The sequence below is a fragment of the Ptiloglossa arizonensis genome, chromosome 2 (genome assembly GCF_051014685.1).
Source record: "Ptiloglossa arizonensis isolate GNS036 chromosome 2, iyPtiAriz1_principal, whole genome shotgun sequence".
Lineage (NCBI taxonomy): Eukaryota > Metazoa > Arthropoda > Insecta > Hymenoptera > Colletidae > Ptiloglossa > Ptiloglossa arizonensis.
Window position 1 is genome coordinate 19,456,314 of NC_135049.1, and position 22,965 is coordinate 19,479,278.

The window sequence follows — 22,965 nt, forward strand, 5'->3', positions numbered from 1 at the left end:
CTTGACACTGGTATTAAGTACCGATAGATTGTTAAGAGTTTTCCAAAATCTTTTAATCGGAATAGTCTGAATTGTATAAATATAACTGTACATATGCTTTTGACACCACAAATCGTTGTGCTGTTTTGTCAAAAGCAGCAAAGAAATACATGCACGAAATGCTTGTAAAGCGTAAAAAGTAGCTTCAAAACTATATCACCATGTTTTATGAATCCATAATGAATCTGTTTCATGTTTAGTTTGTAAAGGAAAATTACATTTTAAACCTTTTTTAGTTGAACAATTTTGGTCTCGAAAAAATGTGCAGTAACATTCAAATTTTAAATGATATATCACACAATTAGAAAGAAAAGAAACAATTTCGGTAGTGGAAAAACGAATTTGTCTCATTAGATCAATTTGTTATAAAACTGAAATTCGGGTTAAATTGTTCTCTCGCTTGTATGAATATAAATTTCAGAATAGCAAAATTTAATCTAGGAGCTAAATCTTTATGTCAAAAGCCAAGGGAATGTATCTTTTGAAAATAGTATCCATTATAATTGAGTATTAGACTGATAATAGATGAAATTTATAACAAAAAATGTGTTTCGTAGAGAAATAACACGTACCAAGTTTATGAAGAAATCATTCATTGAAAATATAAACAAGATTCAATTATAAGTGGCAAGCTTCATAAATGTATGTGATCAAAATATACATGTAATGTGTAACTTTTGAATAATTTTCAAATAAGGTACGTTTTATCTACGATTAAATTTCTAAAATTTGGTGCTAAGTGCCAAGAGACACGAAACTAGCCTAAGAAACAGAACTGAGAGAAATATCAGTCAAAGTAGAAGCTAGTAAATGTAAATTAAATAAATTTCATCTTACGAGTTATTAATACTGCGACCGCAATAAAAATTGCGATTTTTAACAATCGCGTCAATAGTAATTTTACTGATGTAAACACAATTTTAAATTCATCCATAGAAAATAGCAGCTAAAGTGCGCAAACAGCCGTTACTGTTTTTGATTAGGACGTTTCTGCTCAGTTCTAACTGAGAATATGTATGTAGCTCACACACAAGAGAAATCATTTAAAAATAAGCATTTATGTTGGTGCCAATGATTTTTCGAATTTTTACTACTTCTTTTTTAATATGATAATCAGACGTGTGTATTAGTTTGCATAAGCAATTGTACATTCATGCACGATTCATTTAAACATATCTGTATTCTTTGATCGTATAATGTTTCGTATGTGAGGACATGTTCATCAAATTCATGCTCATGTAAATTAAACCGTAACTTGTAACATTTTCTGAAGTATTAGCTCAGCGACGAGCTTTAATTTAATGCTTTAGAAAATACCTTCGGTAGAAATTTTTATTTAATCCGTAATATTCTTATTTATGACCAGAACATAAAAATTATGGGTTTAATAAATGATATTCGCCAGAAATTCAGTGTTATTTATAATAAAGATATATTAATAAATATATTGATAAAAATAATTAATATACATGCACATATAATTACGCATCGTGTAGAGTTACTCAGCACAAGACTTAACGAAACGTAAAAATTTATATGCACAGGGTATTTTGTGAAGGAATAATTTTCGCGAATAAAAGGTTATACGAATGCTCTTTTTATTGACAATCTTATGTACAATTTTATCATGCTGCACAGCATGTTCACTCAGTTCGAGTTGTCCCGAAGTACACGATTCCATACGTGTATTGCTTCAAGATTATTCACTTGCACTTGTTAGGCAATACATAGTAAATTATTAATACACAAGTTTAACAGGCAACGTAGAGACAGATTTATTTCGAACAAAAGTACAAAAAAGTAATTCTGAATCCTAAAATACTGAAACTTTGAATTAACTCAATTATTTCATACCTCTTCCCCTTCACCCTGACCAAAAAAGTTTCATCAAACAATTAAATATTGAAAAGTTTTTATTACAAAATATTCAGTCTGGTCATTGCTCTTAATTAAAACTGTTTCCATATTGACCTGTTAACGTTAAGTATTTAGCCGCAATAAAAGTGGCGTACTCTTGCTGCACAACCTTTTAGGGAGTACTAGCCCACAATTTCTCGTATAAAACATTCTTCCATTAAATAACTCTTGACAGTGTTGCGCATATTAATTAACAACGTTACCCGGTACAACAAATTACTCCATTGAGAATTATGAATAGAAATGAAATAATTGAATATTCTACATACAGGTAGGGAGAACGTTCCTCCTTAAAAGATCTGTGCGTGAAATTACTTGCTGCTCGAATCACGCTAATTTACTATTAGTTTACATAAAGGTAGCATTGGTTCGCTAAGAGATCGAACAAACTCTTCTTTGAAATAATGAAGATAATCTCAGCACCATTATCCTACAAGGACAACTAAGCTTGCTCGCAATGCGTGCAAGTATTGACAAGAATTAAACTTTGGTGCACGACGTGATTCACGTGCGTAATAAATAAATTGCTGCGTCGTAATGATAGATCGGTAACTTCTCCTCGTCGGTCGTTCTTTCCTGTGCAAAAATAAAAAATTGCACCAGTGGCCGATTTAATAAAACTTGGGATGACCAAAACTTATTGAATGGCTAGAAAAGCTAAATTGTACATATTTACTTCGAAAAAATCTAATAGGAACGAATTGCAGGTGGAACCGTTGCGCATTCATTTTTATCTAGCGTTTCATCTATTACTGGTCTGAAATCGATCGTTACCTGAAAAATAATTTTATTTTATCGAATCGTATCAAAAACCTAGAATTAGCATATCACACGGTGATAATTACTCACTTCGCCTGTTCTGGGGTTAATCGTTGTCAGGGTGTGCTTTCGCCAGTGTTGATCTAGTGACTTTGGTTGTTGATCTGCTATCGGTTTACTGTAATCCAATTCGTCGATTCTATCTTTGAAATCTTCGCGTGCATGAGCTCCACGACTTTCTTTCCTATTTTCGGCACCTACTATCGTTTGCATTGCGTTGAGCATTAAATTCTGTAATTCGAGGGTTTCTACGAGATCAGAGTTCCATATCAGAGATTTGTCCGACACTTTGAGATCATTCAATTTCTTGTAAAGGGCAGACATCTTTTGACATCCTATTATAATGTATTGATATAAAAATTATCCCAAATTGGTTTATACACATTTGCTAATCAAAATTTTACCTTCTTGTAAAGTTTCAGCCATTCTAAACACAGCTGCATGCGTTTGCATTGTTTTTTGCATGGTTAATCTTAATTCTGCAGTAGTTACGCTACCGTTTGCATTTCTGACCCAATCCAGATTCGCCACACATTCTTCTCCAGCATTCTAAACATATCCAGATAACATTACTTTGCATGTCTCTATGTATATAGATTATACTTAGCTATATAATACTAACAGATCTAAGAGGTCCAATAGTTTCTCCTGGTTTATTCTCTGCTCCGATTGTTTTAGCACATGCACGCCCAAATACAACTAAATCTAATAACGAATTTGCACCAAGACGATTAGCACCGTGAACGGATGCACAAGCTGATTCTCCACAGGCGTAAAGTCCACGTACAACTTTGTCTTCGTTATTTTTTCTCGTTAAAACCTGTCCCTTGTAATTTGTTGGTATTCCTCCTATATGTTTGAATTATTAGTAGTATTAAATAATTATTTCTTAGTTTATTTCATCCATATAAAAATATTAAGTATTCAATGGTTATATTAGAAAACATTTTCCTTTCTCATAATTTCAAAAGGAAATTACGTACCCATATTATAATGTACTGTAGGTAAAACAGGTATAGGTTCTCTTGTTACATCAACTCCGGCAAATATCATTGCAGTTTCCGAGATTCCAGGCAATCTGGCTGCTAATTGTTCAGGTGGTAAGTGATGAAGTTGCAAATAAATATGATCTTTTTCAGGACCAACGCCTCTGAAAAATTATATGAATATATCTGCATTAATTACATAATTCTTATATAGAACGTACGAATATTGTGCGTGTGAAAACATGCAAATTCTTCGTAACAATGTTATTCTCTTTTATTTCACACAAACTAAAGTTGGAATTCCAAGATACAAGCAGTTAATACTTTGTAGTTTGACGATAAAAAATTGAAATCCGCTATTTCAAACTTCCGATACAGTTTATACAATCACACACCGAAATTCTTTGTTATTTTCATTTTTATAAAATAAAATCCCCCATTTATTATGCAATTGCATAAAATATCAATTTTTACGACAGTAAGACAAAAATTGTCTTTTTTATATAAGTGATTATAAAAAAAGATAATATAATAGGATATTAGTGAACTATAATGTATTTGCAAAATGTGTATGCAATTACGGCTCATCGTCTCATAAAATTCGATGTGCAATAAAATGACGACTCGTTAAATAGAGCGATAAATAATGATAGTATTTTCGATTTATTTTGTAGCGAGAAATTTGCATGTTTTTGCTTTTTATACAATTCTGAAACACCCCATGTACACTATTTAGAACGTACCTGCCTTCCCGGATTTCGATTGTCATAGATCTAGATACTACATCCCTAGAGGCTAGATCCTTCGCGACCGGTGCATAACGTTCCATAAACCTTTCACCTTCACTATTTATGAGATAGCCTCCTTCACCACGGCTGCCTTCTGTGATGAGACAACCAGCACCGTATATTCCTGAAATTAAAAATATTGTAAATACATATGTTCAGCCACTGTTTGAATATGAAATTACTTCTTGCATATTATCTTCGTACCAGTTGGATGAAATTGTACAAATTCTAAGTCTTGATTATGTAAATTGGCTCTTGATATCATTGCAGTACCATCACCAGTACATGTATGAGCAGATGTACAGGAGAAATAGGCACGTCCATAACCTCCAGTTGCTAATACTGTATTTTTAGCATGAAAACGATGAAGTGTGCCATCTTCTAGACAAAGAGCAATCACTCCTCTACACTCTCCATCTTCCATAAGTAAATCCAAAGCAAAGTATTCAACAAAATAGTTGCAGTCATAGCTCAATGACTGACCATACAGAGTGTGAAGTAGAGAATGACCTGTTCTGTCAGCTACACAACAACATCTATGGGCTTGACCACCTTTTCCAAACTTTAAAGATTGCCCACCAAAAGCACGTTGATAAATTTTACCTGCAAATAAAAAAATAACTTTTATACAAGTATTAAGTGATATGCCTAATTATTAAAACTAGAATTTTTAATAATTCTTGACATATATGTGTAAATATTGTTTTGAAATCAAAGATTTGCAGTCACATAAGCAACGTTCACACTATTAGTAGAAATATAACAATTTCCTGTACATGGCAACCACAAGATATGATTTGTTGTTTTTAAATGTCAGTTAAAAATTTACATTAATTTATATTTTGATACAATAATAAATTGTAGTAGTGATATTTTTTGTTCAGAATAACATATTTGTGATAAAAAAATGCAGAAATACCAGTATAAATATTAAAGAGTTAAAAGATTTATGTATTTTAATGATGGATGATAATACAAGGCTGGAGAAAAACCACGAAGAATCTAAAATAGTAGCAAATCAAAAAGATTATCCAAATGAAAGGTACAGAACAAATATTAATGACTGTTTTCCAAGAATAAAAGGAATCAAATCAATTTATAAGTTTAAAAACAATATGTAGTGCATCTATTATCTATTTTAATGATTTATTGATTAGATATTCTTTATTTATTGGAATTTGAATAATAATAAATTATTATGTGTATATCTGTATATGTGTACATTTCTAGAATTAACTCAATATCGCATTCTACATCGCAGCAAAATCGAAGGATGCATTTCCATTCTGATTCCCGTTCTCGATCACCAACCAATACTAAAAGCACTAACAAATGGATAAGTTCCAATGCCTTCATAAATTTTGTTCAGGATTTCAGACAGGTTGGCACATAGATAAAATATTTTTAAATTTTGCTACTACTAGCAGAAAGAATTTGACACTTACAGAATATGACCGGTATAAGAAGTACAAGAATATTTCAATTAGCTGGTGAGGCATGGAGACAAATGTCTCTTGAAGAAAAGCAACCTTATTTAAATGCAGCTAAGACCATTAAGAATCAAAAAGAAAAACAGCATAAGAATGAACATGTAACTAAATCTACTACAAACACGGAAATAAAAAAGAATAAAATTGCAAAAAAGCAAACAAGAAGTAGCAAAGAAATAAAAAGACCTAACAAGGTTAATTTTCCACTTATTCAAAGCAATTATAACTTTCCATCATGTATAAATAGAATTAAATTATTGATGAACCATATCAAATGACCCCATCTTTGCTATAGGAACCGAAGCAAAGTAGAAAGAAGAGAAACAATACTGAATCAGATAGCAATACAGCTACTTCAATCTCCTCAAGCACAATAACAACTGATGACAGATCAGATACGAATTGATAAAGGAACAATTGATTACACAAATATGTTAGTACTGTAATTAATTTATACTTTGAAGATTTTTGTGATTCATCATAGAAATCACATTTTATTGCATGTTATAAAATTGATTTCCTCCAATAATGTGTCAAGAATATTAAAATTTCTCTTATATTAGTTTCTTATGTAAAACACAATACATTATAACTCTGTTTCATAATATTACCATCTGAAGTTCGACTGAAAGGCATGCCACAATTTTCCAATTCAATAACTGCCTTTGGGGCTTCACGAGTCATATAATGAATAGCATCCTGATCGCCCAGCCAGTCAGATCCCTTAACAGTGTCATACATGTGCCATTGCCAATTATCATCTTCCATATTACCCAATGCAGCATTAATTCCTCCTTGAGCAGCAACAGTATGTGACCTTGTTGGAAATAATTTGGTAACAACTGCTGTCTTAAATCCTTCTGCAACCAAGCCATAGGCTGCCCGTAATCCTGCTCCCCCAGCCCCAACCACAACAGCATCATAAGTGTGATCTATCAGTGGATACTGTTTAGAAATGGCATCAGAAACATTTGCATTTTTGCCATCTGGTGTATAATGCAATTCACGATTTGTAATGACAGGTAGTCCCAATTTATTCTGAAATAATATAATGAAATATTAACAAAATTTTATCATTATTTTATTATTATATACACACACATACACACATACACACATACACACCATGTATGTAATTGCAAAATCATAAATAGATATTATCTATATAGTGTGCATATATATACATTTAAATACATGGTAACATTTATAGCACTGTTAATACATTGCATTAATCATCTAATTATAAAACATGAAACAGTCTCAGAAACCAACTTGATAAATGTAACATTAATACTCCTTGAAACATTATAAAATGCAAATTAATTTAACAAATAATTGGCCAATCGTTAACTTCTAATATTTCGAAATGTTTATATTCGAAAAATTCTGATATTCATAGATTTTCAAATAATATATAACTTTTGACGAATACGTTTTCTCAAATATCTGCCACGATAAAATCGTAAAAATAATACTTCGACCAAATTTCCAACATTCGTAGAAATTATAAGTAATTTTTTGTTCGAATCAGTTGGAAGTTGCGAAAGACAAATTTTGATAATAACAATGTGTCTTGTTGATAATTAAAATATAAGAACTATCCATGTCATTAACTATCAAACTATGACAATACATACATAACTATACAATTAATTGATAAAACTGATTTTCGGTACAAATAACAAGGTTAATTCAGCTTCGTATAGTTTTACCGAATAACAATAACAAACATAAATCGATATTATTTAATTACTTTTTAACAGATGTATTATTGAAATGAGTGAAAATTGATAACATATTGCAAATTCATTGCGTTCGTCAAAAGAAAACTAAAGATTTCACAATACAAATATCACTTAATGTATGTATATACTTCGCCATATGGAGACCAGACGAAACAATACGTGGTCGATGGGACACTTTTCGTTTCATAATATTTTTTAGCTTTAATCTTTCATTTTAAGTTGATCTATTCCAAAAAAAAAGAAACAGTTCGAAACGGCAATTGAGACATATTCGATACGTAGCGTGTTTCGCAAGGTACCGCTAAATGCAGAGAATAAATTAACGGGAACGCGATACAGTGATTATCTAAAATAATTCTATCGCGTGGTTATCCACAATGAATAACACAGGACTGAAATAAAACTAATAAGATTGAAAGCAGTATAGCTAATAAGTTCATAACAAACGAAAACGCAATTTAAAGAGTGTAATTTCCCGCTAATGCTAGCTTCCCATGCCGGCGGTTCATCCGCAATTATAATTAAACTTCTAGAGCGTATACAGCAAACGGTTACAGTATCATGTTTAGGCCCAATATCTAGACGGTAATAAAACAAACGATTATTTGCCCAGCGAAGATAACCGAAATCACCGTTATTACATCGCAGCGAAGAAGTGTGACTGTATATGAGCCGGCTGCCGTACGGGGTGGCGCGTACGAAATGAGGGAAGTGCGGTAAAAAAAAGACACTCGACGTCAGAATCGTCTGCTAAACGTTCTTTCTTTGAACACAGTTAACTAAGTCATTATTAGTCCTTAATCGTTGTACTTTCGTTATTGTTTCATTTATATTTTTGTTACAAGATCATAATAAGGCGATAGAATGCCCGGCCACGAGGAAAATTTTGCGGCGGAATCGATGCAGACATTCCTCGGAGCGTGTTTGGTAAACTTACGTAATTGATCAACGCCAAGAATTGCACAGCAAAGGTACATCATTGTCGGAATAAAAATTATGTAACTTAATGAAAAACGCCTTACCAACGTTGTCGTACGAGTATTTCTCGCCAGTAAGGACGACAGCTTCAATAGACCACTCATCTTGGCACAGTGTCACGTTCTCGAATCGAAATTTTTGTTTTTAATGGGAATTCGCGCACCTCTTTATTGAATTTGTAATTCAACTATACTGTGTAACTAACCCCAATTTTTGTTAACTTCACTCCCGCACTTCTTGCACGGCGACGTGAAGTGTTCGAGTCGGTTGAGTACCGACTACTGGCGGAAGCTCTCAGATGAATACCAGTGCTGCCAATCGTACCGTCGCGAGTTAACCTCACCTACGAAGTACTCGTTGATTTTTCATTTCAATCTTATCAATGATTATTCGAACTCTTTGATTGATTCAAATACCAGAAAAACATTATTGTATCACCGTTAGTCTCGCAACGTTCGAAATTTTAATGTTAACGTGTTGAAAAATAAGTAACTGTAGGCGGGAAAATTGAACAATACCGCGAAAGAAATAAATCTGAAAGCGGTTCTCATTTCACTTTACGCGTTGATGGGGTGTTAACGGTATTTCGAATTTTGTGGTTGTTCTATTGCGCGAGTTCTAAAGGGAAAGTATCTGCTATAGCTAGTGTAGTATACTATATACTTTTGTCTGTATTTTAGGCAATAATTATTAGACTGGATGCACTGCAAATCTAAGTGATAAATCTGTGCGTGCTTATTGATACACGCTAGTGAAAGGTAAATATTACATCCGAAAGGTAACCCTAATTACATTCGACTCTTTTAGAAATTCTCTTTTAAATTCTGAATTCGATCGTTTGTTATTGGATAAAGTATTAGTTTCGCTCGAGTCGGTTCTCAAGCGTATAAATTACATCGCTTCGTGATACAAACCTCAGATTATACAATTGATTGTTTACGTTTTATATCATGCAACCTTCGAGCGAGTAAAAAAATCTTTTGCTTCACGAAGTTGTTTGCGCGGCTTCATAACGGTGCTCGCGCTTAACCGAGCTTTATTTCCCGCAACACGGGGAGTAGAAAAAAAGAAATGAACAGATTCGTTGTGTTGCAGGGTTGACGGCACGTCGCGTGTCTCGTTTCCCTATTGGTCGATTCGCTGTAGGCTCGTCTCCTTTACATATAGGTAATCCTCGTACCATATGGTGGGGCATTCTATGCACACGTTGCTTAGCCAGATTCTACTAACACAATAGTAATTCGAGTATTGGTAGGCGTAGGAGTACTTTGCGAAACAGGTTTGCTCGTGTCTACAGGGTGTCCTGTAATGTACAGTATTATAGAGGGAAAGAAAGATCGGTCCTGGAAGGAATCACAAGTCGTATTGGCGTTTTAGACAGCCTTATTAGGCGTGAGACAAAACAACAATTAGTCGACACTGTCCTCATTCTGCTTATTCATGGTACTACATTCCCGTGTTTTTCTGCAAACGATACAACCAAGAAGGTAATTCTACATTACACAAATTTCGTACGAGTTTTTGTTACCAAGAAAATTGATTTGAAAATTATTTAACGTGCACGTGCATTTGATTAAAATCTGCCTGTATATATTTACCGTGTTAGCATACAATGTATAGGAATAATAATTTATGATCAGAAGTATTATTTTCTTATATGTTTCATATATAAACGCGAAATAGAAACATTCGCGAAATTAAGATTTCGAAGTCGAGCATGCGCGTTGATTACACACTTTCAAAATTGATTTTTTTAGAGACGGGGACCTGTCTGAAAGCATTCGATTTTACGTTGTCTATTTGTTTTTGCACGTCGACTCACTTCTTCCCCAATTAAACTATTTAATACAGGACACCCAGTGTATAGGTTGATGTTTATAAAGTTATCGATGCGATCATCCTCAGAGTTTGAGGTTATGGAGAAAAACAGTTCGCACGGAAAATATTTACTTTTCGAAGGTGAACAACTGACAGTGGGATAAATTATTGTTTAGGCAATAGTGTTGCGGAGATTTTAAGGTTAATTGTTTCTTATTGGATTTTTATGTGGCCTACATTTCGCATAATTGTGCTATTGCTGGGTATGTTAATAAAAATAGTAACAATATATTTTGTATATAACAAATAATTTAGGTAATCGTGAAATGTTCCTGAGGTTTTCACATAAAAAATTATTGTTTCCGCTATAGGACATCTTCCGAATTGAATATTTTACGTACGGGTAATTTTGTTTATATTTTATACAAAAAGAGTTTATGTATTCGTCAAATGTTCAGACAGAATTTGAAACTAGTGTTTTCTAGGTTGTTTTCAGACATTCGTCGAATAAGTAGCACAGAAAAATTACAGTGTTCAAATGCTACACGAGCAGCACGATAAAGACATTGCCTAAAGCAAGGTAATGTTTATCAAGTCCAAAATGATAACTTCATTAATCATATATTTCGTTCACTCTCAGATTGACTTTTCACATCTGCGATAACATTAATCTTGACTCATCCGAAATAAATGTCTAATTAACGTTTCATGTTGCACATGAATTCTTTTCTGATTTAATACGTATATTTTACCCAAATATATTATATATTAAAAAAATATATAAATATATTATAAAGACATTTCTTCGAAATTTATTTTCTATTGTCAAATAATGAAATGTGTTCAGCGACTTTTTGGGTCACCTTGTATATACAAACACGCGTGAACCGTCATTACACACGTAATTTGCAACTTTTTGTACGTGCTCTACTTATTTTTTTCATCCCTCAAATAGACGTAATGTAGCTTCTTCGGAAGTCTTCATGGATTTCTTATCTGTTTATATTTCTCTGGTATACCATAATTTTTGATAACTCGATCTCACAGTAAATAAGGTTCTGGTGTCTTTGTAATCTTATATCGTCGCTGAAAATTTGTGCCACTTTCTGCGACATCAATTATAGAATTATCACTCAAAGGGCCACACTTCAAACAAAACGTCGCTCGAAATTTCCTGGAAGTAAATTAGCTTTTGGCTGAAATGTTGTAAAAAAAAAAATGATAAATTTGATGCGATATTGGTCACGGATATAAATTTTTAATCGTTTTACACTAATAAAACAGCATTTGACGAGCAATTAAAAGAAAAAATAATTGTCTGACGTATAAAATATAATTCCACAGTTATTAATGGCATTTCGACGCTGGAATATGTAAATAAGATGGCACATCACGGCTCTGTGCCTCCGGTCGGAATTAATTAGTTGTACAATATCACGCGCTAACCGCGGCAAATGGAATGCATGGGGGACACGCGCGTTGAACGACAGTCTGGCTGCGTTTACAATTTCGCGATAACGCGGTATGCCGCGGATTTTAATTACGTCGACGGACGCGTAACGTTAGGCAGCGTTTTAAAGCAAAAACGATACACCACGAATCCAAGGTTATGTCAATACATTCGAACCGATGGCGGGACATGCTGGGCCTCAGCCTCGTCCAATGTAGTGTCGATGACGGGTCGATAAGATATACAGATCTGCAACACAACGAAACACTGATGTTTAAGCGTTAGAAAAATAGAGCTGCACGTAATTACGTAATCTTACTACAAATGTACGTTCAGCATTGCAAACGAAAACAAACGTTTGAAAATGTGAAGCTTGAAATTAACATTGAAATTCGATTAAAGTGTTCCGAATGCGTTGAAGATACGGAGGGTTTCTAAACAATTTAACACTATTGAAAACGTATTGCTTCTTAACGGTTCTACTTGGCACGAATTAGACCAGAAAAAGGTAACGAGAGTTCCAGTTAAACTCGGTTTAAATTACACTTTCGTACGAAACCTGGTTACCGAATAATACATTTTTAAAAGTGATTGTATTTTTTGTGTCACCCTGTACATTTTTGTGTGTTCCTAAAGAAAACGAAGGCATAATAAATTCGGAAAATTCTCTGTGAAAATTTTAATAATTAGTCAGTAGATGTAATTTTCCTTAAAACATTATTTTCCACGTGGAATCGATTACACTTTTGAGTTAACGAAAAAAAAATATATTTGAGATTATGATAACTCACCGATCCATCCGGTCGAGCCCATGAAAGCGTATGTTTACGCCAGTGGTCGCTGTAAGGACGTTTCTTCTGATTTTCGATCGGTTTCGAATAATCGTACTCGTCGACTCTTTCCTGCGAATATAATTTTTGTTTTCATTTTCTTGTGTATTTCCGTTCGGTATTTAGACGACACCAAAAAATGAATCCCGTTAAAATACCTTATAGTCGTCACGAGCATGCGATCCTCTGGATTCTTTCCGGTTTTCCGCCGCGTAAATAATGTGCATAGAATTCAACATCATATTTTGTAATTCTATGGCTTCTACGAGTTCAGTATTCCAAATTAACGACTGGTCTTGAACCTGAATTTTCAATATATTCTCAGATCCATTGGATGTACTACCAAATTGAATTACAAGCTGCTTAAAACAATTACTCTGCGTTCAGACTTGAGCCAGGTGGCGAACCCAAGACTCGATTCTAATACTCGAGAAACACGCACAATTAAAGTATCGTATCTTTACGAGTCTTCTTTAAAGTTATCGACCACGCTGCTGCATTCATCGACATATGCTTTGAAGCACATTGCTATTCTTCTCTTCGTTAAATTTGTAATGTTGCAAAACAAAAGAGTATCGATACAAAAAGATAATTTTCGTCTGGTATGTAAAAAGACGTTGGTAATGCTTGTGGTATCTCTGTCACGTTCGCCCACTCGCTCGAACACTTCCTTTCGTCGAAAGAATAATATATGCACAAGTGGGAGTGCAGCTTTAAGTGGCTCGGCTCAAGTCTGGACGTACTCATATAGGTTTACAATTTTAGCCAGTGTTGTCTACAGGTGGAGCCCCTTACGCGACTGTGTCTCCCCTAAAAATATCTTATTCTGCACAAGGCGTGCAGACACAACATGCCAATAACTAGCATTCATTGGGCGGCACTACACCATTTATATCTATAGTAGACAATTTTTTAAATATTTTTGAACATTTGATGATAACATAGGACAAAACTATCACTTGTAGAACATAAATAATATTGATTATTTTTGCAAAATGACTTTCTGTGTATATTAATGAGGTAGTGAGTTGTTTTCTATGAAAAACAATTTTCTATTAATAGAATATTTTATAAATATGGATTATGTATAAAATGCAAGTCCATAAATGGGTTAATTTTACAGTTTGAGGGGAATATGACATTCCAAACAACTCCTCGTCTTCCTATCAGTGAGCTTCTAATTGTTGAATTGCTAGATGACGCATTACAGGGCATTGCTCTTATTTTATAACGACTCGTGTGACTCGTACAAATAATTTACATATATCGAAAATACTTCTCAAGTTGCGTCATTCATTGAATGAATAACTTATTATATATAGGATGTTTCAAAAAGGTGGGACAATTCGAATCATTTTAAGAGAAATCGAAAAGTTCTTTACCAGTTTCCAATCTGAGCCTCCATTATGGAGATATAAACAGTTAAAATTTTTACACGCATGAACGTTATGGTCACGTGTATGTTTCGTGTGTGAGTGTGCGTAAGTACTTATGTGTCGCTTTGCGACCAATTCACTACGATGTATATACATAGCGCGTGTTGGGAGTAGCATCAGTGAATTTTAACTACTTGTATTTCGAAAATAAAGCTTCACAATGAAAAATGGTAGACTCCTCGATTCCTCTTAGCATGTTTCGAATTGTTCTATCTTTTTGGAGTACCATGTGTACTTGACAGATCATTTTTCTTGTTTTATGGACAGTCAAGCGTGTCTAAATTACATATATCAAAACTCGTTCTCAAAATGTAATGATAGATATTTAATAAATAATACTTAAATTTTTAACCTATTTTAATTTTTAAGCAGAGCTCCTACTAGCTCTCTTTATTATGAATATATTTAATGACTGATAATTAACGAGTTAATCAAATTTGATTATATTCGCTTTAATTATTTGTGTTATTCATTGATTATGATTATTGATTATTCAATAGTTATATTATTATAACTACTGAGTATTATTTTCATCCTGTATTAAATTACAAATTGTCTAATACTACTCAGTAGCTATTGACAATTATTTTATAATGTTGTCGCAGATAGTCATGGTTAGGTTAGATATGTAAAAGATTCGCGCCGTTATATCATGTGATATTTGGTTGGTCGTATGATAATTCTGCAGATGTACAAAACGTCATTCCTGCAGCACCATCTAGCGTTTGAATCTTTCAACAATTAGTGTTATCGCGAGGGAGTAGGGGATTACGTTTGGTATGTATTAAATTAGCGTATTCCCCTCAAACGGCAAAAAATTAATGCCGCCCAATGATCTGTATAGCATGTTAATGGAAGGGTGGGGAAAGATTCTAAAGTTCTAGAACTTATGTTGGGCAGCACTGATTTAACCATTTGCACGAAGAAACGGAATAGTTACATAACATAGTATGTCAAGCGTTGACTCGCGATACCTAGATCATCGAACTTTGCAGAATATTCCTCAAATAGCACTCAAAACAGAGTATCACGTCTTAGATATCTCGTAAAATATTTATATTACTGATATAAATGAATTTTAAAGAGGTCATCGGTTGCAGATTATTCCATTCGGCGATGTGATTCAACTCAACGCATATCGTTTCTCTCGATGCAAATGAATTAAGAGCACAAACGATATTTCAGATACTGAATGTAGAAATATTGTTGTACAGAGTGTTTTTAAAAGATTGTACTTTGGGATATGTACTTTATTAGACCTTCTTTAGTCTTTGAGCTTTTGATCATGTTTTCATTATTACCATATTCTTACCAGACAATTTCAAAAAGTGGGGAAAAAAAAGGAACATTTAGAATGACGAAATAGATCAAGCAACAGTAATGTTAACAATTTATTTCCCCTCCTGATAAACTTAAAAACCTTAACATACTGTAGTTTGCGTTTACGTAAGTGGAAAATTTCGATCAATTCACCTACACACATATCCGGTAAATCGCAGGTGTAGAGTCGCGTCATCTCACGGCATCCTCGTTGTAATATATGACAGGTTCTGAACACCGAGCAGTATCGATGCATAGTCTGCTGCATCGCCTCTCGCAGCTCGACAACGGGAATGTTGCCTTTTGCGTAACGGGTTGAGTCGAAACGACAAATAGATGGCTCGCTAATAGCCTGTTCGCAAACACATTGTAAAGTAAGAAACCGAGTTTGTGTTCTTCGTTTAGCTTGAATATTCGAAAGAAAGGAATCAAGACAATAAGGAGAGAATGAAAAGTAAAAACGCATGTTTTTAAAGAATCATACCTTAAATTTTGAGTCTCGACGATCCACATGAAAAATATTTGCCTTTACGGCGTAACTGGTTATTCGTTTTTGAGATAAGTAAGGTTAAAAATTATAATTTAGACGCTTATGTACCGAGAATTGATATAACCTCATACGTATCAACGAAAGAAGTACTTTGAGAAGTAAGAGACACTATGAATATCTTTTTTAAGATTTAAAAGAGAACAATCTGCAATGCGCCGAGTCGTGCATAAAGAACAAAGTGATCGTCGAAGCAGTTAAAAAAAAGTAAACAGAACGTATATCCAGCAGAGAGGTCACTGTAGTTTAAAAACAATTGGATTGTAGCTTACGACCGTAATAGCACATATCTCTTGTCATACATATAATTTCATAAAAGAATATAGTACACTGTCACCATCATGTTTTTAGTTTGTTCAGTTATTGGTTTCTGAATTTTAATTCTTTTACAATATATTAGAAGGTACATATGGTATGAGAATTTTTCTTCATTTTTGTATTAATTAAAACGGAATCTTAATCTGGTTTTCATTGATAGTATAATATCGCTTATTCGAAAACGGGTTTGACTTTATAGAGGTATCAGTGTCATCTTCAGTATCAAGAATACATAGAAAAACGTGTGTAAATATGTATTTAAAAGTCGTGGGAAGGTCGGTCGATTGTATAAAATTTAAGCGCGTTCAGTGGAAAAGTTACGATCACTTAGGAAAGATTCGTAACATATTGAAATCCGAATTTTACCTTGAAAGTCTGCTCTAATTATTGTCATTATTAAACTACATCGATTATATCTACGAAAAAAGTGAAAAGAGAAAATATTAGAAAATAAAGACACGACTCGCGTTAATCCTACAATGTTTTCTCTCATTAAATAGTAATAACACATTTTTTATACAAATGACCCGAGATTCTCCCGACCGAGCTTTTATAATTTCTTTACTTTTTCTCAAATTTTTCAACCAATAATCGTGCATCCCCTTTGTTCCCTACATTCTCAGACAGTCAATACTGTTTCTTTTAAGTCTTCCTTGAGTTTAGAAATTAACATGCATGTTTGAACAGTTAATATTATTTCTGCAGTAAAGTGCAAGAAATCTTAGAAAGATCTTCGAAATACTTATCATTGTTATTCCAAGGTTGAAGATAAAACTTGAATTAGGTATTACTGAAATAAAATTTATGTGATTTTTGTATGAAGAATTGTTGAAATTGGTGCAAATTATGATCGAATACATCAACGTGTATTTTTCTATGTGATTGCTGTATATACGATCAGCTGATCATGATTCAAAGAGCGCCCTCTGAAAATCGAACTCGTAAATTTGAACTATTTACACTATATCTAAAATAAAGCCTCAGATGGCAAAGTGAAGGTTTTCGATTTCTTTTGATTCGAAGAATTTTTGTTTTTTTTTTAAATGTTTAAATAACTCGTCGAGATCAATAATTCGAGGTATGATTTATTACAATGTGCGTCTCCGTTTCTAATCTTTTTCTTTGCTTTTGAAACTACCGAAATTGAAATTATTTGAAAACTTGACCTTTTCGAATAAATTTTCTCTAACTATGCACGGTCTAATAATAATACACATGGTGATCTGAAAAACTAAGACCAAAGAATTTAAAATAAATTTGTTTCTAACAAATTACGTTTGCCTAGCTTTTATTAACGATAGTGTTTTACGATCGTTCCACATCGTTAAATTACGAGCAAAAAGATTCCATTATTACACTGTTGCATTCAGAAGCGTTAGAGCAGAAAATTACACATTAGACCGACAAGGATGGTTTTTTAAGTATACTCGATCGGTCTTAGATTTGTGCCAATAGAACTCTCGTATTTTTTACCATATATAATAGTTCTAAATACTTCAATATTTTTTTCCAGATCAACCTTTGAACATTAATAGCCTTCGACTGTTGCATTAGAAAATTTACCAAGAACGAAATTATTTAAAATTAAGTCACTTTAAGCAAATGTTTAAAAAGTGTTCCAAACACACTTTTCTTTGTTCGTAACCAATCGAGGGGATTCCTATTTTTATTATAATATAGTTTTTAAATAAATTCCTCTCAAAATATATAGTATATTTTAGTGAATATAGCGTTAATAGGTTTCACTGTTGATATTGCAGACAATTAAAATAAAATTAGGTCGTATCCTTACGGTTGATAGATCCTGATGTCGCTCACCAGGTCTGGTCATACAATCGATCTGGTCGGCGATCGCCTTACCGAAGACGATCAATTCTAACAGACTGTTGGCGCCTAATCGATTAGCGCCGTGGACCGAGGCGCATGCAGTTTCACCCGCCGCCCAGAGTCCTTCGATCGCTTGGTCCTCTTCGTTCTCTCGCGTTATAACCTTGTCAAGAGAATCAACGATTGGTGATTGACACATCACGCGTCGTTATCTTAGGTAACCAATCCACTCGTGTTTTCCTAAGGTTGGAGTTTCACTTGTGTAACGCGCAACGCAGAACGTAATAATTACCATTGTAGAAACCCGTGACGCCACTGTGGCGTCATTTCTGAATCGACGGTTGAGAATCGTTTACGCTGTTGTGGCGTCATCTTTAAATTGATAGTTAAAAGTTCGTTGACACGACGTGGGCGTTATAATTGACAGTTCGAAGCTGTTGGCGATACGCTTTATCGTACACGAAGCACGTTCCTTGCTTATGAAAAAATTGTACGTTTCACTCTGACATTAGTCATTGTCCGGTTGCGTTTAAGTTTACTCCTATCATTAGTTCGTCTAACCCGTATATTTTTTCTGCAGTTACCTCGTTAGAAATTATTGCATGATAATAAAATTTTGTCGTCTACAATGTTAAAGTAATATCATGTAAACGGTGTAATATTCGTTGATTAGTGGGAGATCCATAGGTTGAGAATCACTGTTCAATGTATGCATTTTCTTGCATGCAGATGCGTTGGTTTGAAAAGTTATAGGGAATTTACGAAAGATGCGAACTTGGTGCGTTTGAACCGGCCAGCCACTAATGTGTGCGTTATATATTTTGGTCAACGAGCGCCAATTATTTTCACCGTTCAAGGTTACTGGGTATAAATTCCACTACATCGTCATTGGGCCACTATCGCTCTCCTGATCGGGCAGATCTGTCGACGCACGACCTCTGTGTCTCAAATACAGAGTCGTGTAGCGATACTGTGAGAGAGCAGGTAGTTCGTGCCGAGACTCGGTCGAGGAAAGTGCCTCGAATGGTAGAAATATTTTTCTTTTTCTTTAATAACGAAAACTCGCTGTTTGCTGATAAGTGGCAATTTTTACACCGAGTTCAATTAACGCAGTTGAAAGCGATCTTTCGTTCAGTAAAAATTAATCTTTGTCTAATGAAAATTAAATTTGTATATTTTTCATCACATCTTCGTGACGAACTTCGTGACGTTCGAACACGACCTCATTCGGACTATCTTCGATTACATGAAATTGGAAGTTACTCTTTCAAACATAGAATAAATACTATACAAATATTTCTTTCGAATCAATGGTTGGTACCTCCAACAGGACATTAATATTGTACTGTAATATAGTACTGTATTCGTGGCGTTTGTAGTTTTAAAACAGTTTATTCGATGATTTTTTAAATTTATCTTTCTCGAGCGTCATATCAGATTCTGGCGACACGCGTTACACAAGTAGGACTGCGGCTTTACAGCTCACCTGTCCGCGCCAATTTGTAGGTATACCGCCCATATTGTAGTGCATCGTCGGTATAACAGGAACTGGTTCTTTTTCCACGTTTACGCCGGCAAACACCCAGGCCAAATGTGCAATTCCTGGCAGTTTGGTGCGTATAGATTCCACTGGCAGATGATCTAGTTTCAGATACACGTGATCTTTCTTATCACCGACGCCTCTAGATCATTACGAAACGGGACGAATATTTTAATTAATGTAATTGTGTTATCTAGATGTAATCAGCGAGCTAGATATCGCTTTATGCATTCTGTATAGTTGCTTTCTTTTTCAGAGTATACGATCTCCGTTAATTTTATTGTAAAATTTCGGTTTCATTTTCAAGGTGCCTCCGATTATCTCAAATTTCGAACAAATTTACTTAATTTTTCATGGATATTTTATCACCTTCCTTCGAACACTTCTACAGTTATCGCTCTCGACACGACGTCCCGAGACGCGAGATCCTTCGCGTTGGGCGCGTATCGTTCCATGAAAAATTCCCCTTCGGAATTCATCAGCTTTCCACCTTCTCCGCGAGTGCCTTCCGTTATCAGAATACCGCTTCCGTACATTCCTAACGGAAAAGTCGAACGGTTAAACGTTAGGAATATTTCGCACGGAAAATTGTGTTCCTTTTTGCCGCGCTACGAAATACCAGTTGGATGGAACTGAACGAACTCCATATCTTGAAGCGGTAATCCTGCTCTACAGGCTATCGCCATACCATCTCCCGTGCACGCATGCGCGGCCGTGCAAGACAAGAAACATCTTCCTGCTCCACCTGTTGCCAACATCTGGAAAAAAAGAGCGATAGTACGATGCTGTCGACGACGCGTTAGGTCGTGTTCCACGGTTTTCGCGTATCACACGGTACGGAGTTTGCTAAGGAACAGTGAAACGTTGACAAACGTTTAAAGAGTGCATCGTGTAATTGATAGAGGCAAAAGATGAACGGTGTAACCAGTGTTTGCAATTTCCATAACCTTACATTTTTCGTAAGTGCAACAACGCGCTCGACGAGTGCAGTTGCACTTCTTTTCTGAATGGAACCGTATGCTTTTATTCAGCTACGTAATATTATTATTCGTGTAGAAGTATCAGGGAAAGTAAATACTTCATGGAATATTTGGAAAATGTATACGTACATACACGAATCTCTAAAGGAATAGATATACAAAGGTAACAGAATGTTTTGCATTGTTTTGAACGAGTTTCCACGAAAACTTGCAATTATATTAATTAAGCATTCAATTCCTTGTATTTATTATACGATCCGCGAGAAAACAGTGTCACCTTCCGTGTGACCCAATTCGCGATACCACTTTCGCTCTCGGACGTTCATATTTTTACAAAGTGTTTTCGAGTTAATTCTATTTCGTCGCTTATCCGACAAGCGTCGCTTAATTGTATTTTCGCGATGAGAAAGAATTTCTTTACCGTGTGATGTGCTCGAAAACGATGCAAAAGCCCCGTTTCCAGTTCCCATGCCAAGACCCCCCTGCAGCACCGTCCGTGCATAAGAAGATCAAGGGCGAAGTATTCGACGTAATAATGCACTTCGTAGCGAAGACTTTGTCCATATAAAGTATGCAACAGTGCGTGACCGGTTCTATCCGCGACTGCACAGGTTCTGTGAGCTTGACCGCCTTTTCCAAACTTCATTGTTTGACCACCAAACGCTCGCTGATAGATTTTTCCGTCCTCCGTGCGACTGAAGGGGCAACCTAAAAATCCGAGGATCTCTCAATTTCGTTCAATTTACGCGAGAACTTAGCTTCGATTAATTAAAGAAGAAACGGTAATCGAATCGAGTGGAACGTTGCGTTTCAACCCTCGTTTCTAGGACCGTGTTACAAGGAAGTGTTTTTTTTTTTTGTGAAATTTAACGTGAAATATAAAATATAGAAATGTGAATAATAAAACCGAACAAATTAAACAGTCTCTTTGAAAGAAGAGCCTTGTTAAATTCCTCACGTGTGAATTATTTTATTTGATATTATTATAAATGTCTCGCGACGATATTGCGTTACACATCCTTGAGAAATTTAATTATAAATGTTAATTCGCAATTCTAGTACTTACTTCCGTGTAATAATATTTAAAATAATTTGGAAATTAACGTGCACATTTGTGTCAGTATCTGTGAAAATGTCAGTGTATATTTAGGGATTGTTCAGGGCCTACCATAATTTTCCAGCTCGTAGATGGCGCGCGGTGCTTCCCTCGTCAGAAAGTGTATCGCGTCCTGATCTCCCAGCCAATCGGACCCTTTAACAGTGTCATACATGTGGTAGAGCCAGTTGTCTTCTTCTGCAGTGTTGATGGCGGCATTTATTCCACCCTGAGCTGCCACCGTGTGAGATCTCGTCGGAAATAATTTTGTGACCACCGCAACACGGTACCCCTTACTTCCTATTCGATGATAAAATTACAAATAGAATTGTAAGGTTGTTCGTAGCAAAATAATCAATTTTATTTTCGTATCATGAGTGGACCGATTCACAGCAATGCTGAATATCGATGTATACTTATATATTCTCTGAAATCGATTAATTTTTGAAAATGTTCAATCACACGACGTTCAATGGGAAAAAAATAATTTACGTAACTAAAATAGTGTCACGTGAAAAAGAAAAATTTCGTCGACTCATAATTTTATTTACTTTGATAATCACGCGGTTACAACAAAATTCATTCGACCATTCTCGATCGTGAAATTTCTAACAATAATTGTAAAATAACAAATCGAAATTACCTAGACTAAAGGCTGCTCTTAATCCTGCACCACCAGCTCCTACGATCACGACATCGTAACAATGATCTACCATAGGATAGCTCTACAAGGAACGTTAGAAATTGTTCAAGTTTTCGTGGAACTACCCTCGACAACGCTGAGCATTCGTCAGAAAACTTTGTTTTTTTTTTTTTTTTTACCTTATTTCCTTCGTCCTTGCCACATTTCGCTTTCTCGCCTGGACTGACGTTTACGTGGATACTCCGCGAGCCTTTCCTGTGCAAGCGTTGAGGTTGTGAGACAAATTGTCGCGATAGCGAAGCATTGAGGTCCCTGTCGAGCAGCTTCTGGTAACGGTTGTTCTTTGCGAGGATTCGTGGAAACCGATTTAGAGCACGTAACATTTCAAACGTCTGAAC

General features: G+C 34.8%; 4 protein-coding genes across 6 annotated transcripts in view; 2 read left to right on the forward strand and 2 right to left on the reverse strand.

Moving 5' to 3' along the window:
- The first annotated feature begins 1,602 nt into the window (after positions 1–1,602).
- Positions 1,603–6,445, forward strand: LOC143143580 (uncharacterized). The gene is made up of 4 exons (XM_076304969.1): positions 1,603–5,591; positions 5,780–5,930; positions 5,997–6,233; positions 6,335–6,445. The coding sequence occupies exons 1-4, from the start codon at positions 5,509–5,511 to the stop codon at positions 6,443–6,445; spliced, it is 582 nt and encodes a 193-aa protein (XP_076161084.1). The 5' UTR covers positions 1,603–5,508.
- Sdha (succinate dehydrogenase, subunit A (flavoprotein)) lies at positions 1,616–9,040 on the reverse strand. 2 transcript variants are annotated; one of them, XM_076304254.1, is made up of 10 exons: positions 8,807–9,040; positions 6,651–7,077; positions 4,754–5,152; positions 4,505–4,673; positions 3,759–3,925; positions 3,398–3,624; positions 3,180–3,324; positions 2,806–3,110; positions 2,633–2,730; positions 1,616–2,532 (listed from the first exon to the last, which is right to left on the reverse strand). In XM_076304254.1, exons 1-9 carry the CDS (start codon positions 8,864–8,866, stop codon positions 2,644–2,646), a joined length of 1,986 nt encoding a protein of 661 aa, XP_076160369.1. In that variant the 5' UTR covers positions 8,867–9,040; the 3' UTR covers positions 1,616–2,532; positions 2,633–2,643. The 2 variants fall into 2 exon arrangements, with proteins under 2 accessions (XP_076160369.1, XP_076160368.1); XM_076304253.1 differs by having other exon boundaries at positions 1,616–2,730.
- Positions 9,041–9,496: 456 nt separating this feature from the next.
- LOC143155097 (enoyl-CoA hydratase domain-containing protein 3, mitochondrial) overlaps positions 9,497–22,965 on the forward strand; it is a 38,096-nt gene continuing 24,627 nt past the window's right edge. Inside the window, exon 1 of one of the 2 annotated variants that reach the window (XM_076327426.1) lies at positions 9,497–9,520. The gene's annotated coding sequence lies outside the window, so the exon portion shown is untranslated. Of the gene's footprint in view, positions 9,521–20,579; positions 20,992–22,965 lie in introns of those variants that run through there. The other variant, XM_076327427.1, reaches the window with a different exon arrangement.
- On the reverse strand, positions 11,760–22,643 carry LOC143155095 (succinate dehydrogenase [ubiquinone] flavoprotein subunit, mitochondrial). Its single transcript, XM_076327421.1, has 11 exons — positions 22,568–22,643; positions 21,997–22,224; positions 21,250–21,536; positions 20,468–20,606; positions 20,218–20,386; positions 19,795–19,990; positions 18,274–18,471; positions 15,774–15,968; positions 13,019–13,162; positions 12,822–12,932; positions 11,760–12,279 (listed from the first exon to the last, which is right to left on the reverse strand). The coding sequence occupies exons 1-11, from the start codon at positions 22,638–22,640 to the stop codon at positions 12,193–12,195; spliced, it is 1,827 nt and encodes a 608-aa protein (XP_076183536.1). The 5' UTR covers positions 22,641–22,643; the 3' UTR covers positions 11,760–12,192.

Bases quoted from the DNA above. Each gene is read 5' to 3' on its own strand.
- LOC143155095 (XM_076327421.1), bottom strand. From the start codon at position 22,640: ATGGTAGATCATTGTTACGATGTCGTGATCGTAGGAGCTGGTGGTGCA. The intron at 22,225-22,567 runs GTAATTTCGATT...ATCATCGAATAG, and splicing joins AAGAGCAGCCTTTAGTCTAG to GAAGTAAGGGGTACCGTGTT. The intron at 12,280-12,821 runs GTGAGTTATCAT...GTTGTGTTGCAG, and splicing joins GGGCTCGACCGGATGGATCG to ATCTGTATATCTTATCGACC.
- Sdha (XM_076304254.1), bottom strand. From the start codon at position 8,866: ATGAGTGGTCTATTGAAGCTGTCGTCCTTACTGGCGAGAAATACTCGT. The intron at 7,078-8,806 runs GTAAGGCGTTTT...ATATTATTTCAG, and splicing joins ATACTCGTACGACAACGTTG to AATAAATTGGGACTACCTGT. The intron at 4,674-4,753 runs GTACGAAGATAA...TTTTAATTTCAG, and splicing joins TGTACAATTTCATCCAACTG to GAATATACGGTGCTGGTTGT.
- LOC143143580 (XM_076304969.1), top strand. From the start codon at position 5,509: ATGATGGATGATAATACAAGGCTGGAGAAAAACCACGAAGAATCTAAA. The intron at 5,931-5,996 runs GTTGGCACATAG...TGACACTTACAG, and splicing joins TTGTTCAGGATTTCAGACAG to AATATGACCGGTATAAGAAG. The intron at 6,234-6,334 runs GTTAATTTTCCA...TCTTTGCTATAG, and splicing joins AAATAAAAAGACCTAACAAG to GAACCGAAGCAAAGTAGAAA.